The sequence below is a fragment of the Mangifera indica genome, chromosome 10 (assembly GCF_011075055.1).
Source record: "Mangifera indica cultivar Alphonso chromosome 10, CATAS_Mindica_2.1, whole genome shotgun sequence".
Taxonomy (NCBI): domain Eukaryota; kingdom Viridiplantae; phylum Streptophyta; class Magnoliopsida; order Sapindales; family Anacardiaceae; genus Mangifera; species Mangifera indica.
The window spans coordinates 8,496,023-8,508,649 of record NC_058146.1 but is presented as its reverse complement, the minus strand read 5'-3'; the positions used below and the strand labels follow the sequence as shown (position 1 = coordinate 8,508,649).

Genomic DNA, 12,627 nt, shown 5'->3' with positions numbered 1-12,627 from the left:
TATTGAACCTTGATAAAGGGGTCAATAAACTTACATATATTGGCTAGGTCTTTACTCCAAAACCTAATATAGTATGATTGTCGTATAACTACCTATACAAAGTTATCATTTAAGGAGGTTTATGAAGTAGAAGACTAAGTCATGTCGAGAGATGATCTCGGCAGGTAATTTTAGATTATGGATTCAAACTTTCTAGAGATTCAAGTACTTCTAAAACACTGAAATTTTTAATTTAGTATTTTATAACTTATGTATAGATCCTATGGTTCATGATTAATTGATTTTATTCAAATTTATGCAAAATTGTCTTACATGTGCTATTAGAGCAATATGTATTAAGTTATAAAATTTGGCCTTTTGCAATTGAAATCAGAATTTGTTGATTCCGTATTATGGTCTGAAATTTCAAAATTGTGATTAAAATTTTGAAATTGGGGTTTTGAAATTTAGATAAGGATATTTTTAATTAGGGTTTTATGTTGAAATTAGGGTTTAAAATTGATGAATCAGACTCTGAAAATAGACCATGAAATCACTGATATACTCAATTTGGTAAGTTTAATTTTGTATTTCAGTATCATATTTCAGTTGAAATCAAACTTGGAAAACCACCATGTATGACACACTACTACTATAATTTATGGTAAAACTGAAGGCTATTGAGCCACTTCTAGCATGATTACCCCTTTTATCCTTCCTCCTTTGATAGGAACAAAACAATTGGAAATCGAATTGTAGGGAACAACCATACTTATGATGGTTAGAGCCATGGGAGTTTATATGCTCTTTCAAAACTTTTCAGTGATATTTAGAGCAAGAGACGCCAGAAAAGCCCATTGTTTCAAGCCGATATTACATTCTCCCTTTGTTTGGAACTAATAATTTGATTAGAACCAGTGAACCATGGATGTCAACGATGAAAATTAGGGCTAGGGTTTGTTCTTTGAATCGTGGGTTAGAGACAAGTTAGGAAAACCTAAAAGACCAACCCATAAAGTCAACTAAACTATGTTGATCAGGTCAATGTGTAACATCCCTGGTCCAATAACTTGACCCACTGTCAAGATATTGTCCACTTTGGACACACAGTCCATCATGGGTTTGCTTCTGGCCTTTGCAACCCAAAACACGTCTTAACAGTTAAGGAGCTCACAGGCTATTTAACCAATCAAATTCTCTTACCACTAACCAATATGGGATATATAGACAGACCCAATATCTCTCTCGTGCTTTGTCGATATGGGATTCGCCTAAGGGTATCACATACACCTCCCCTTACAAGACTCAGCGTCCTCGCTGAGGTTTACCCCACCATCGTTCAAGAGGACACGCGGAGTTGCTTTGATACCATTTGTAACATCCCTGGTCTAATAACCTAGCCCACTGTCAAGATATTGTCCACTTTGGACACACAGTCCATCATGGGTTTCCTTCTAGGCTTTGCAACCCAAAACGCGTCTTAACAGTTAAGGAGCTCACAGGCTATTTAACCAATCAAATTCTCCCACCACTAACCAATGTGGGATACATAGACAAACCCAATATCTCTCTCGTGCTTTATCGATATGGGATTCGCCTAAGGTTATCACACAATGTCAAATCAGGTTGGATGCAGTAGAGAACACTTGAGTCTATTAGCTTAACTCATTCATATGCATGTGTAATACATGCACCATGGCAGAACTGTGTGAGTGAAGTAATGCACATGCATACAAAATCAGCCATGTGAACACACGTAAAGGATAAAGATGGCAAGTGGAAATGAATGAATGGATCTTTGAACTACATGAAGGCATGTGGGCCTATCTTGAAGCACGTGAAGACATGTGTAAAAGAACAAAGGCATCAGTAGATCACTAGAAAGTGCATGTCAACACGTCTAAGTGTTTTGAGGCATATTCTAGCACTTGAAGGCCTTCTAGCAATACATGTCACGTGTATACTTGTTTGTTTGACAATTTTACAGTCCTTAAAGATACCTGTACGCTTAAGATAAGTGTAAGTAATATGTAAAGTCTTCCAAAATTATGTTAAAGCTAGTAAATAGTGTGTAATTGGTTTCTAGCAAGTGTGTGTGCACATAAAGGATCATTTGGATATATTAGTATGTGTGAATGTCTTATAAGAGCTTTTAATAAGGTTTTAAAGTTTCTAAGGCACACAAATGCATGTTAAAGGTTTTGTTGGATGCATGTAAATGGCAACCCATAAAGCGTATTAAGGGCTTATGGTAGCAATTGATAGGGCATAAAGGTTAGTTTGAGCACACATTAGTGTGTAAAGACATTTAGGAAGTGCAAATAAGTGTATTAGCCATTTATAATGGTTTAAGGTAGCATGTGAAACAAAATGAGAACATATGATCATTATAGGTAAGAGCACATTAGAGGTTTAAGGATGCACATTATAACATATGAAAGGCAAACAACAACCCTTGACTAGCATTAAAGACTTATAATAGCATGTGAATGGCTTGTGGTGGCACAAATAGACATATACTTATAGGTCTCCATTTGAAAGTGAATTGAATTTTAGATTAAATATTGTGGTATAAAGTATTCTTCTATTATTAGGATAGAAAAATTTAAGTAGCAACTATGTTATGTATGGTTAGGTTATCACATTAAGTTAATATTACTGTTTACTAGGTTAAATGCAACAGTTTTAAGGAAAGTTTGTCGGAGACAACAAGATAACATGGCTCATGAAATCTTATTAAAGGTAATAAAATTTAGTATCATTGGAATATTTTGAGTTTTTGTGATGTTAATCACCAAAATGGTACATTGTTGAGACTTACAAAATTTTCATTTAGGTAATGATACTTTTTTTCAGTTTTTCATACATAAGGTTAATTTTGGAAATGCACTGGTCATGGATAACTTAATACACCTAAAGATGGTTGTGTTTATTCAATTGACATCTGTTTTCCTAATAAGTAGAGGAGGAACAATGGTCTAAAAAGTTTTATCTATCCAAAGGTGATATTTCTTTCGAAAATCATATGTTCTAATTGTCCTCATATGGTTATGTAACCTTGTGTTTAGAATCCTAACAGCATATCATTTTTCTGCCCAAAGGTGATTTAATAATGATGCACCAAGAATCCTTATAAGGTGTGGCTTACACGGTTTCAAAGCTAGATTGATTATTGCCTAATACAATTTTGTTGTAATACTTAATTAAAATTGTCAAAGATAATTTGGTGTCATAACTCATGAAATTTTAATTTTGACAATATTATTTACTCTCAATAGAAATTATTATAAGTTATCAGAATGTTCAATCACCAAAGTGATACATTCATTGAAGTTTGCAAAATTTCTACATTCAGTGAAAGAGACGTTCTTCAATTTGATACATATAATTTCTTACCGATAGGTAGTTATTATGTGTGTAAAAATTGATGGTTGCATGAGGTGATTGTGCGACAACATTAGTTGTGAAAATTTCAATTCACCTAAAAGTGGTTGTGATTTTTCAATTGACATATGTTTTTCCATATGGTGTGAAAAAGAGTAGTAACCTTGAGGGTTTATCTACCCAAAGGTGATAAAATTTTCAAAAGTTATTTGTTCTTCTTATTTGTAACCTCATGCTCGAGGGCCCTAATTGTATGTCATAGTCTCTGCCCAAAGGTGATTACATGATGATGCGTCTAGAAACCTCGTGGATAATAACTTATACGGTTTTAAACTATTTATTGATGATGATATTGCTTATTGCATCCTATTTTTAATATAATCCATTATTGTAAACAATAACAATAATGCCACAATAGAGATTCTAACTGGCTTAAACTTTAAAGAGTTAGAAATAAGATTTGAATTTATCCTACTAATTAAGGATATAGAATTGGCCCAACAAGTTGATGAACCACCCAAGCCTAAGATGAAAGCTTAATTAAATAAAATGATTTATATGTTGAATGGGAGAAATCCATTAGTTTAAGTTTACTTGTCATAAAGAGTCCATTGACAATTATCTCATTAGAGGTTTACATTAGATTTAAAATGTTAAAAAGGTTTTCACTAAGACTAGCTAAACATCTGAAAATATTATAATTACTAGTTTTATGAGTGATGTGACTTGGATAAAGTATGCTAGTCCTAAAGGAGTCAATCAATAATGAGTCTCTTCTAATGGATTTAGTTGTTTAATTAAGACCCATATAAAGGAATAACAACAATAAGAAGTACTAGCCTTGTTATCCAAATAAGGTTAAGAGTTTTGGATGTGAAGTTGGTCACAGATAAAGGCATATTTAGGATTAAAAACTATATAAACATTAAAGTTATCAATATGGGCATAATAAATATTTTGCCAAGATTTTGGGACTCCAAAATGGCGTTGCTATAAAACTTAGTCTTAAGCTTAGAGTTATGATGAGAAATAAACATGACTAAGTATCCATGGGGTAATGTAGTCAAAATAACATAGTATTTTCTTAATGAATTTCTATAAATATTTATACCAAAGTTATTACCCCAATTAAGGTACTAAAATTATTAATATCCAATTCATGAAGTGATCATAAGATAGGATAATGTCATTGGTAAATCAATAGTGGGAGTCAATAAAGTTTACAAAGCCTAATAGAATCTAAGATCACCTTAAAGGATGTTCCCCTAAAAAATTGATTGCTAATCTTATAATAGAAAAGTCAAATACCATTGACAAAAGTATGAAAATTTTGATACGAAAATCTATTATAAAAGGATGATTTGCTATCATTAAGAATTTTTTATGTGTATCTCAACAAGAGAGATTTTGTTATTAGTCAAACTATTATTTAGAAGCCTTTAAGAATTATCAATTTGAAAAATAGTTTTAAAGTCATGAGAAAAGATAAAGTTTGTGATTGAGAATAAAGTATAAAACCCTATGGCATTGGAAGCTCATTTGGATTAGAGTTATAAAAGGTGAATGTTAAAATTGTCTTTCTGAATGAAAGTCTTAGTAAGGGAGTCTATATGATACAATTAGTTTTATCAAAAACATAAGAGATGAAACTTTTGGTATGTGGTCTTAAGAAGTTTATCTATGACTAAAATAGACTTTTTGATAATGGTGTCTTAATTTCAATAAAATGTACCTCTCATGACCTCAAAGAGAATAAGTTAGACTAATATAGAAATATGAAAATTAGTGGGAGTGAATTTGCCCTTATGGTATGGTTCAATATATTGGTAATAGTAATATTAACATCAAGTCAGTTTTTCCAAGACTTATGATGTGAAGGATCTTAAGGATACATCATTTGTTCATGGTATTGAGATCCACCGTGGAAAGACTCATGGACTTAGTGACTTATATCAAATGCATACTTGAAGTCTGTGCTAAAAATGCTCAACATGAAGACTTGTAGGGCAAGCAATGTGCTTGTTGTGAAATGAGATAAACTCGACATGAAACATTGAGTAAAGAATTGGGTTGAAAAGTAATCCATGTGAAATGTCCCTTATGATAGTTCTACTTGAAACTTGATGAATGTGCAAGTAAATTTTGCACTTAAATTTTTTATTCCTTATCTCTCAAATCAAAGTTTTGTTTATTGAGCTGTGTTTTAACAAGTACTGAAGTACTTGTTAAAGATCAAAATCTTGGCGGTTGTAAAGATAAGTTGAAGTTTATTTTTGAATATATTATTATTATACTCGTTAAATGGGCTATATCTGAAAAAGTATTAAGTAGTTATTAGTAGCACCCTAAACCATAGACATTGAATTTGTAGGTTGCCATAGGGTAACTTCTTAGATTTTATGGTTGATGGATTATACTTTTTAGACTATTTAGTGTTGATTTTATCTACCATGATAGCTGTGCAATTACATAAAGACCACTGGTAGATTAAGACATACAAAAATAAAATATCTTATAATTAGGAACCTCATGAAGAAATGAGACATTAAAGTAAAGTAAATAAATATATGGTTGATATAAAGTTTAAGCCTCTAATAAAAAGAATAAGACCTGTAACTCATAAGTCATCTTGAAAACATGAAAGTGTTTAAGGTCTTTTGATATCTAGGATTAGTGGGATTTTTCATTATTATTGTTTTTTCTGATATATTTATTTATTGATCATAATCATATTGACATACTTGTATGTATATAGATATATGCACATACAAATGGTTAAGGTACAACATGTATCTCAAAATAAGGTTTCTCTTGAGTATAACAGTTGCATGTGTATGTTTCACGAGTCTCAAGCAAAGTTGAAACATACAGGTTTCGTTAGAAGTAAAGAGATTTCTCATATTTCTTTTAAAACATAAGGTTAAAAAGAAATCATAAAGAGAACTGACAAAGACATAGCACATGTTTGTAATCACTTTGTTGGATGTTTTTTCTGTCACACTCCCATATTTAATTTATGTTGATTTGATTATTAGTAATTGTGATCGAAGATGATCTTATGTTGATAGAGAACATAAATAATGTCTTGATTCATTATTAATGGTCATATTAACTAGATTATTTATTAAAGTATAATTTATTTTTGAACTATTTTGTTTTCTAAAATAGTGGTCATTTAAAGTTAAAAATATTAATTATTCGAAAGTCAAAAATTGTTTTATTTTCTTAAAATAAAATAAAAATAATTAATATTGTCTAAGTGGAAGAATGTTAGAAATTTTTTGTTATGAGCTAACATTAATTATAGCTTTGGTTTAATAAAACCGGGTAATTAAATAGTCCAATGCCAGTTTTCATATGAGTTTAAGTGATTAATAAAGTAAATCTAATACACTTAAAGATTATGATCTGAATAGATAGCATAAATGTAGGTCTTATTAGATATTGATGGTCAATCAACTTATTATATATTGGTAAGTCTCTACTCTAAAATCTAATGTAGTATAACTTACCCATACAAAGTTGTCATTTAAAGAGATTTATGGAGTAGAAGACCAAGTCATGTAGAAAGGTAATCTCAACAGGTAATTTCAAACGTTTTATATATTCAAATTATATAGAGATTCAAGTATTTCTAAACCTTAAAGTTTTTAATTTAGTATCTTATAATCTATGCATAGATCCGGTGGTTTATCATTAATTGATTTTATTCAAGTTAATGCAAAATTATCTTACAAATGTGCCCTATTTAGTATAATTTCTAATCAAGTTAGTCAAAAGTAAAATACTAATCTCTTATTAAAAAAATATATGGATAAGTTTGGAACTCTATGTATCTTACCAAGAAAGGTTGCAAGACTTCGCGTTATGGCTGAAACATAAAAAACTGAAGATTGTCACGGGATCAATATATGATGATCAGAACATCAATGATTTTTCCTGAAGAAATATCAAACAGGCAGGTTAAAATTTTTTATTTGAGGTGCTTAATTTCTTTGCATTTTTTGAACTTGCTTTAATTACCTTTATATCATCGTCAAGGTCATCTTCTCTCAGGAGGTCAAGGCTTTCATTAATGGCTGAAGAAGTGAAGCCGATGATAATCTACCACCCATGGTCGAGCCTTTGCAGCAATCGAATCGAACTTGGTGTTCAGAAAACACTCAAAGTAATCCGTTGTTCATTTCTTGATGAGTTAAAAAATATTCAGATTTTCCCTGAAATCGGAACTCCAAGTTATTATGATCGATCTCTAGGATCTCTCAAGACTACAACTATTCCTGTCTGGGTTCAAGCTCTTTGTGAAAGCACGGGGGCATTTTATATGGACAAGGTTGGAGCTGAAAAGGTAACTTAATTAATTACGTAATATTAATCCGAACAATGTTAAATGTATAATGTCACTTTTTTTTTCAGTTGTTTGATTACACTCCTGACTTTGGCAAATCGCCCGAAATTCGTCTTGTTGTGTGGCAACCTCCGTTTCCATTGTGGGTTAAGGTCAACACGGATGGATTATCAAAAGGGAATCCTGGTTTATCTGCTTGTGGTGGGGTGTTCAGATCAGCTTCATGTGATTTTCTTGGAGGTTTCGCGGTTAGTTTAGGCACCCAATCTGCCTATTATGCTGAGATAATGGCAGTTTTTCTTGCTATTCATGTTGCCCATTGTAATGGTTGGGGGCAACTTTGGTTAGAGAGTGACTGTTTGAATGTGGTTCGAGCCATTCAAAGTAAAAACCTTGATCCTCCCACTCAGCTCAAAATGCTCTGGAATGATTGTCTCCGAAAGATGGAATCTATGAAAATATATTGTTCGCACATTTATCGCGAGGGAAATCGAGTTGCAGATGAGTTGGCTAATCTTGGTTTAAAATATCCTCGTCTTCAATGGTGGAATAATCCTCCTATGGACATCCAAGAATTGCTGTTACATGATTATTGGGGCCTCCCGAATTATAGATTTTCTAAAAGAGGCAATACAATAGCAAATTAATCCCTTTGGTGAGATTTTGGAAGTTCATTTTGCTAGACGTTTAACTTCGTAATGTTTACATCAGCTCTATAAATAATGTGTAAAAAAGGCATGGGACTGGTAACAAAAGTCCGGAGCACCAAAGCAAATTCCTGTACAAATTGCAAATGTGTGTGTGTAAAAAAGGGTATGGGACTCTGACAAAAGTCCGCAGCACCAAAGCAAATTAATTCCTGTAATACCTGTACAAATCGCAAATGCTAAGGGAAAATTATCTAGTAATTGTGTGTGTGTCTGTGTCTAAATTCCTGTACAAATTGCAAATTTTAAGAGAAAATTATCTAGTAATTATGTACATGTGTGTGTGTGTGTGTAAATTCCTGTACAAATTGCATATGTTAAGTAAGGGAAAATTATCTAGTAGTTATGTGTGTATTTAAAAAAGGGTATGGGACTATGACAAAAGTCTAGAGCACCAAAGCAAATTCCTTACAAATTGCAAACGCTAAGGGAAAATTATCTAGTAATTATGTGTGTGTGTGTATGTGCGCGTAGCATACCACGATTAGATTTGTCATTTACACATAAGTCAACCCATAATACAAATAGAAGTCCTTCTATCCAAAAGTAATACTAAAAAGAGAGGGTTTTGGGAGTTTTAGCTATTTCAATGATCTCCTTAGCTTTCTATTTCTATCTCAAATAGCCTAATTATCTCATATTTATGCAAGAACACTTTGTAAATGACACAAGTCAATTATGCTCACAATTTGTAAACACAATTTACATATGTAGTAAAATCAATTACATATTCAAGAACTCATCCAGTGAAATATAAAAGAGTTATAAACCTAAAGGGGACAAAAAAATTTTTACATGGTTCAACTATAACCATAGCCTAAATGCATGGGACAAAGCCCATAATTCTCAAATCCACTATAACAAAATTAATCGATATAATCAAAATTTTTAATAGAGATTAAAATTAATCTCTATTAATAGAGAGTTCTATAGATTTGAATATAAACACAAACATCCCACTTTTTTTACTAGGCCTCCAGTTTAAGTGAAGATACTCAAGATCTCTTTGAGCAATCAACTAAACTCTTTTTAGTTGAGTGAAGTTGAAATCTCTTCAACCTCAAGTTTGCATCCAACTTGTCAATCTAAAGAACAAATCCTTTCAAAAGAGTTTTAAGATGAAACTATAGTGGTGGGCTGAAAGTAAAAATACTAAATGTTATGAGCTTAAAAATGGGATAAACAATATGCAAGTTACCATAGATTTCATCCACTTGTTAAATAAGATCATAATCCACCTATACACTTGTACCAAATATATAAAAAGTACAAAGTATTATAGGTGTAGAACAAATTGATTTTTGCCAAGTGTCACTCAAATATTTATAAAACATTGATAAGTTCATGGTTTCCCAATTAAGAATTCACAACCACCCCCTTTAGCAAATTGATGCACAAACCTTTAACAAAGGCAATAAACAAGATAAAAGTTTTATCCTTGATAAGTTCAATTTGACAAAAGTAAGATCCTACAACAATTCATTCTCAATCAAATGATAGCCCCATAAGTACAAGTTGCATTAAGATATTCTCAAGTATCAACCCTATAAAATGTTAGTACGAGACAGATAAAAAACTTTCATTAGAAAATTGCATGCATAACAGTTCGAAATTCATAACTCTATAGATTACCCAAATCTAGTTAAACTTGTTCGTTGTCTCAAAAGTTAAGAAGGTCAAATGACTAAAAAAGTTAAGAAGTTAAAATGACTAAGGTATACACTACTTTTGTATCTTAGCTTTAATGTTATATCAACATGATCAAAGGATTGGATTGCATGGTAATCATACTATTGAAATGTTACATTAGTTAACATTGATTCTCAATATATTGGGTGCTCATAATGTCTTGTTAGAGGCTGCTCATAGTTTATGAATAAAAGAGATGGATAATTACATATTAATGTTTATCTATCAACAAAATAGAATTTGTTGTCTTCTGCATATATGCTTTGTTGAATCTTAATATTTTGATGATGATAAAAATCTAAGTTTAATTTACTAATATGTCCAAAGAATGTTGAAATGCATTACAAGATGGACAAAATGTGAAATTTACAAATAAATCTGGATCAAGAAAATATTGGTGAAAATTAGTCATACCGACCCCGTGACCAAACTGTGCTTCAATCGTTCAGCCTTTTGGAAATAAAATGATATAGTCCAACCATGCTTTTAAAATTTAGTTGACCCAAATCAACTAAATTTATTTCTTTTAACCATAAGCATTAAATGTCCCGGGGGGACATTTGAAAATTGTACCACCCACGACATCTCTCTTCACATATTCTTGCCAAGTGTCATCTCTAACCAATTGCTTGCCGCCATGTGTCCAAGAAAGCTTCAAAATTCATTGTTTATTGTCATGTGTCTAATTTCATTAAATGTCCCAATTGGGACATTTGAAAACCTTCCCAATAGTTAAATTGCTATCAGATTTGTCCAATGCGCCACTGTCATGTGTCAAAATATTTATTCTCCCAGGCAACCCATTCTGAAAATTATCCCAACCGTGATGTAGAATCCAGTATAAGTGCAACGCGTGTAAAGTTTGTCGTTCCTGTGCAGTTTTTTCAAAGCTTTCCAGTCGTGACATTTTTAAAATTAAACCTATACTTCAATTATTTGCAACCCGACATATACCTGTTCAAACTTCTGGATTGTTTTTTTAAACACAGAATAAAGCAAGCCACCCTTGACATGATTTTGCTACCGGTGCTGAAAGTTATCCGTTAAAGCATTTAAACCTATCCGTTGAACTCTAATCGAGGTCCTTTTTCTTTGTCGAATTTTTTTATAAGACTATCGACGAAAACTCAACCCAACAGGAATCAAATATCTCTATAAATTTGGTTTCAAATTGAAGGGCAAGATGAAAAGAAAAATGGAGAAGAAAAATCAAAAGAAGCAAAAAGGAAAAACTTAAAAAAAAAAAACATTATTACTTTGATTTCTTTGTAACTTTATGTGAGCTTAAAACTTTTATTCTTTGAGAGTTCTATTCACTTAAACTTGTTCATATCTTTTAATCAAATATTGTAGGCACAATCCCATATCAACTAATGTAGTGGGCGTAATCTCATATCAACTAATGTAGTGGGCAAAATCTCAAATATAGTAATTGTAGAAAATTCTTCAAGAGATAGTGAAACTCCAAGACGATTGCTTGGAGAAGTGGACGTAGGAGGCCTACAAGAGAAAGCTTCGAACCACTCTAAATAAGCATTTGTACAACTCTGTCTCCTTAAATATTATCTGTTATTATTGATAATTATTGTTATTTATTGTTGTTATTATTGATATTTATTGTTATTTATTGTTGTAGTTAATATTGACATTTATTGTCACCGTTATTAGTTATTTTAGCATATTATTTGTCTTCATTGCTATTATTGATTATTCCTACTTTAAAGTTTATTACTGTTGAATTTATTGTTGGTATTTCAGTTGTGTGATTTGTAAAGTTTGCTCTAGAATTTGTTACAGTGTATCATTTAATTTATTTTTAAGAACCTATTCACCCCCCCTTTAAGGTTCATATTAGTTATTACAAGAATGTTTAACATGTTTAAATAAATGTTAAGATAACTATCCTTAGAATGGTAGAATTGTAACGAGGGAATCAAACATGGCTTCATTGTAAAGACCTCATGAGAATATTAAGTGGTCCTTCTAAAAAATTTGGTAGTTTTAGTATCATTATGACTAAGGCAACAAATAATATGGTTAGACTATCATCATGTTGCATGAACCTATTGAAACGTAGTGAAAAATATCATATGTCAAGGTTGTTTATTAATAACTTGGTACAACACATAAATACTTATTATGTGAACATTCAGTGAATTGACTAGAGGATTCCTTATAGATAGTATCCCCAAATTTTATAGGACAAAACATCTAACGAATGGTGGTGCATGTGATCTATAGTTTCAAGATCACTAGAGCATGTGATGTACTAATCAGAGCAGTTTGGTGCTACTTTAAGTAATCTTTAATCTAGGCTATTAGAATAGTAGTTCTTGGATGCATTGAGAGGTGCACTAAAGCTATGGTGAATCAACATAGGATTTATCACTCTAGAATATGAGAGAAGATATCATAAAGCTATTTGATAGATGGCAATAAACACTTAATTTTGTGGCCATAGTGAGATTGGGTTGTTGTTCATTCCAACACACTCTAGTCATTGTTCAAAAGATTATGTAA

General features: G+C 31.6%; 1 protein-coding gene across 1 annotated transcript; it reads left to right on the top strand.

Moving 5' to 3' along the window:
* The first annotated feature begins 7,438 nt into the window (after positions 1–7,438).
* LOC123227895 lies at positions 7,439–8,358 on the top strand. Its single transcript, XM_044653024.1, has 2 exons — positions 7,439–7,711; positions 7,780–8,358. Exons 1-2 carry the CDS (start codon positions 7,439–7,441, stop codon positions 8,356–8,358), a joined length of 852 nt encoding a protein of 283 aa, XP_044508959.1.
* Positions 8,359–12,627: the final 4,269 nt, after the last annotated feature.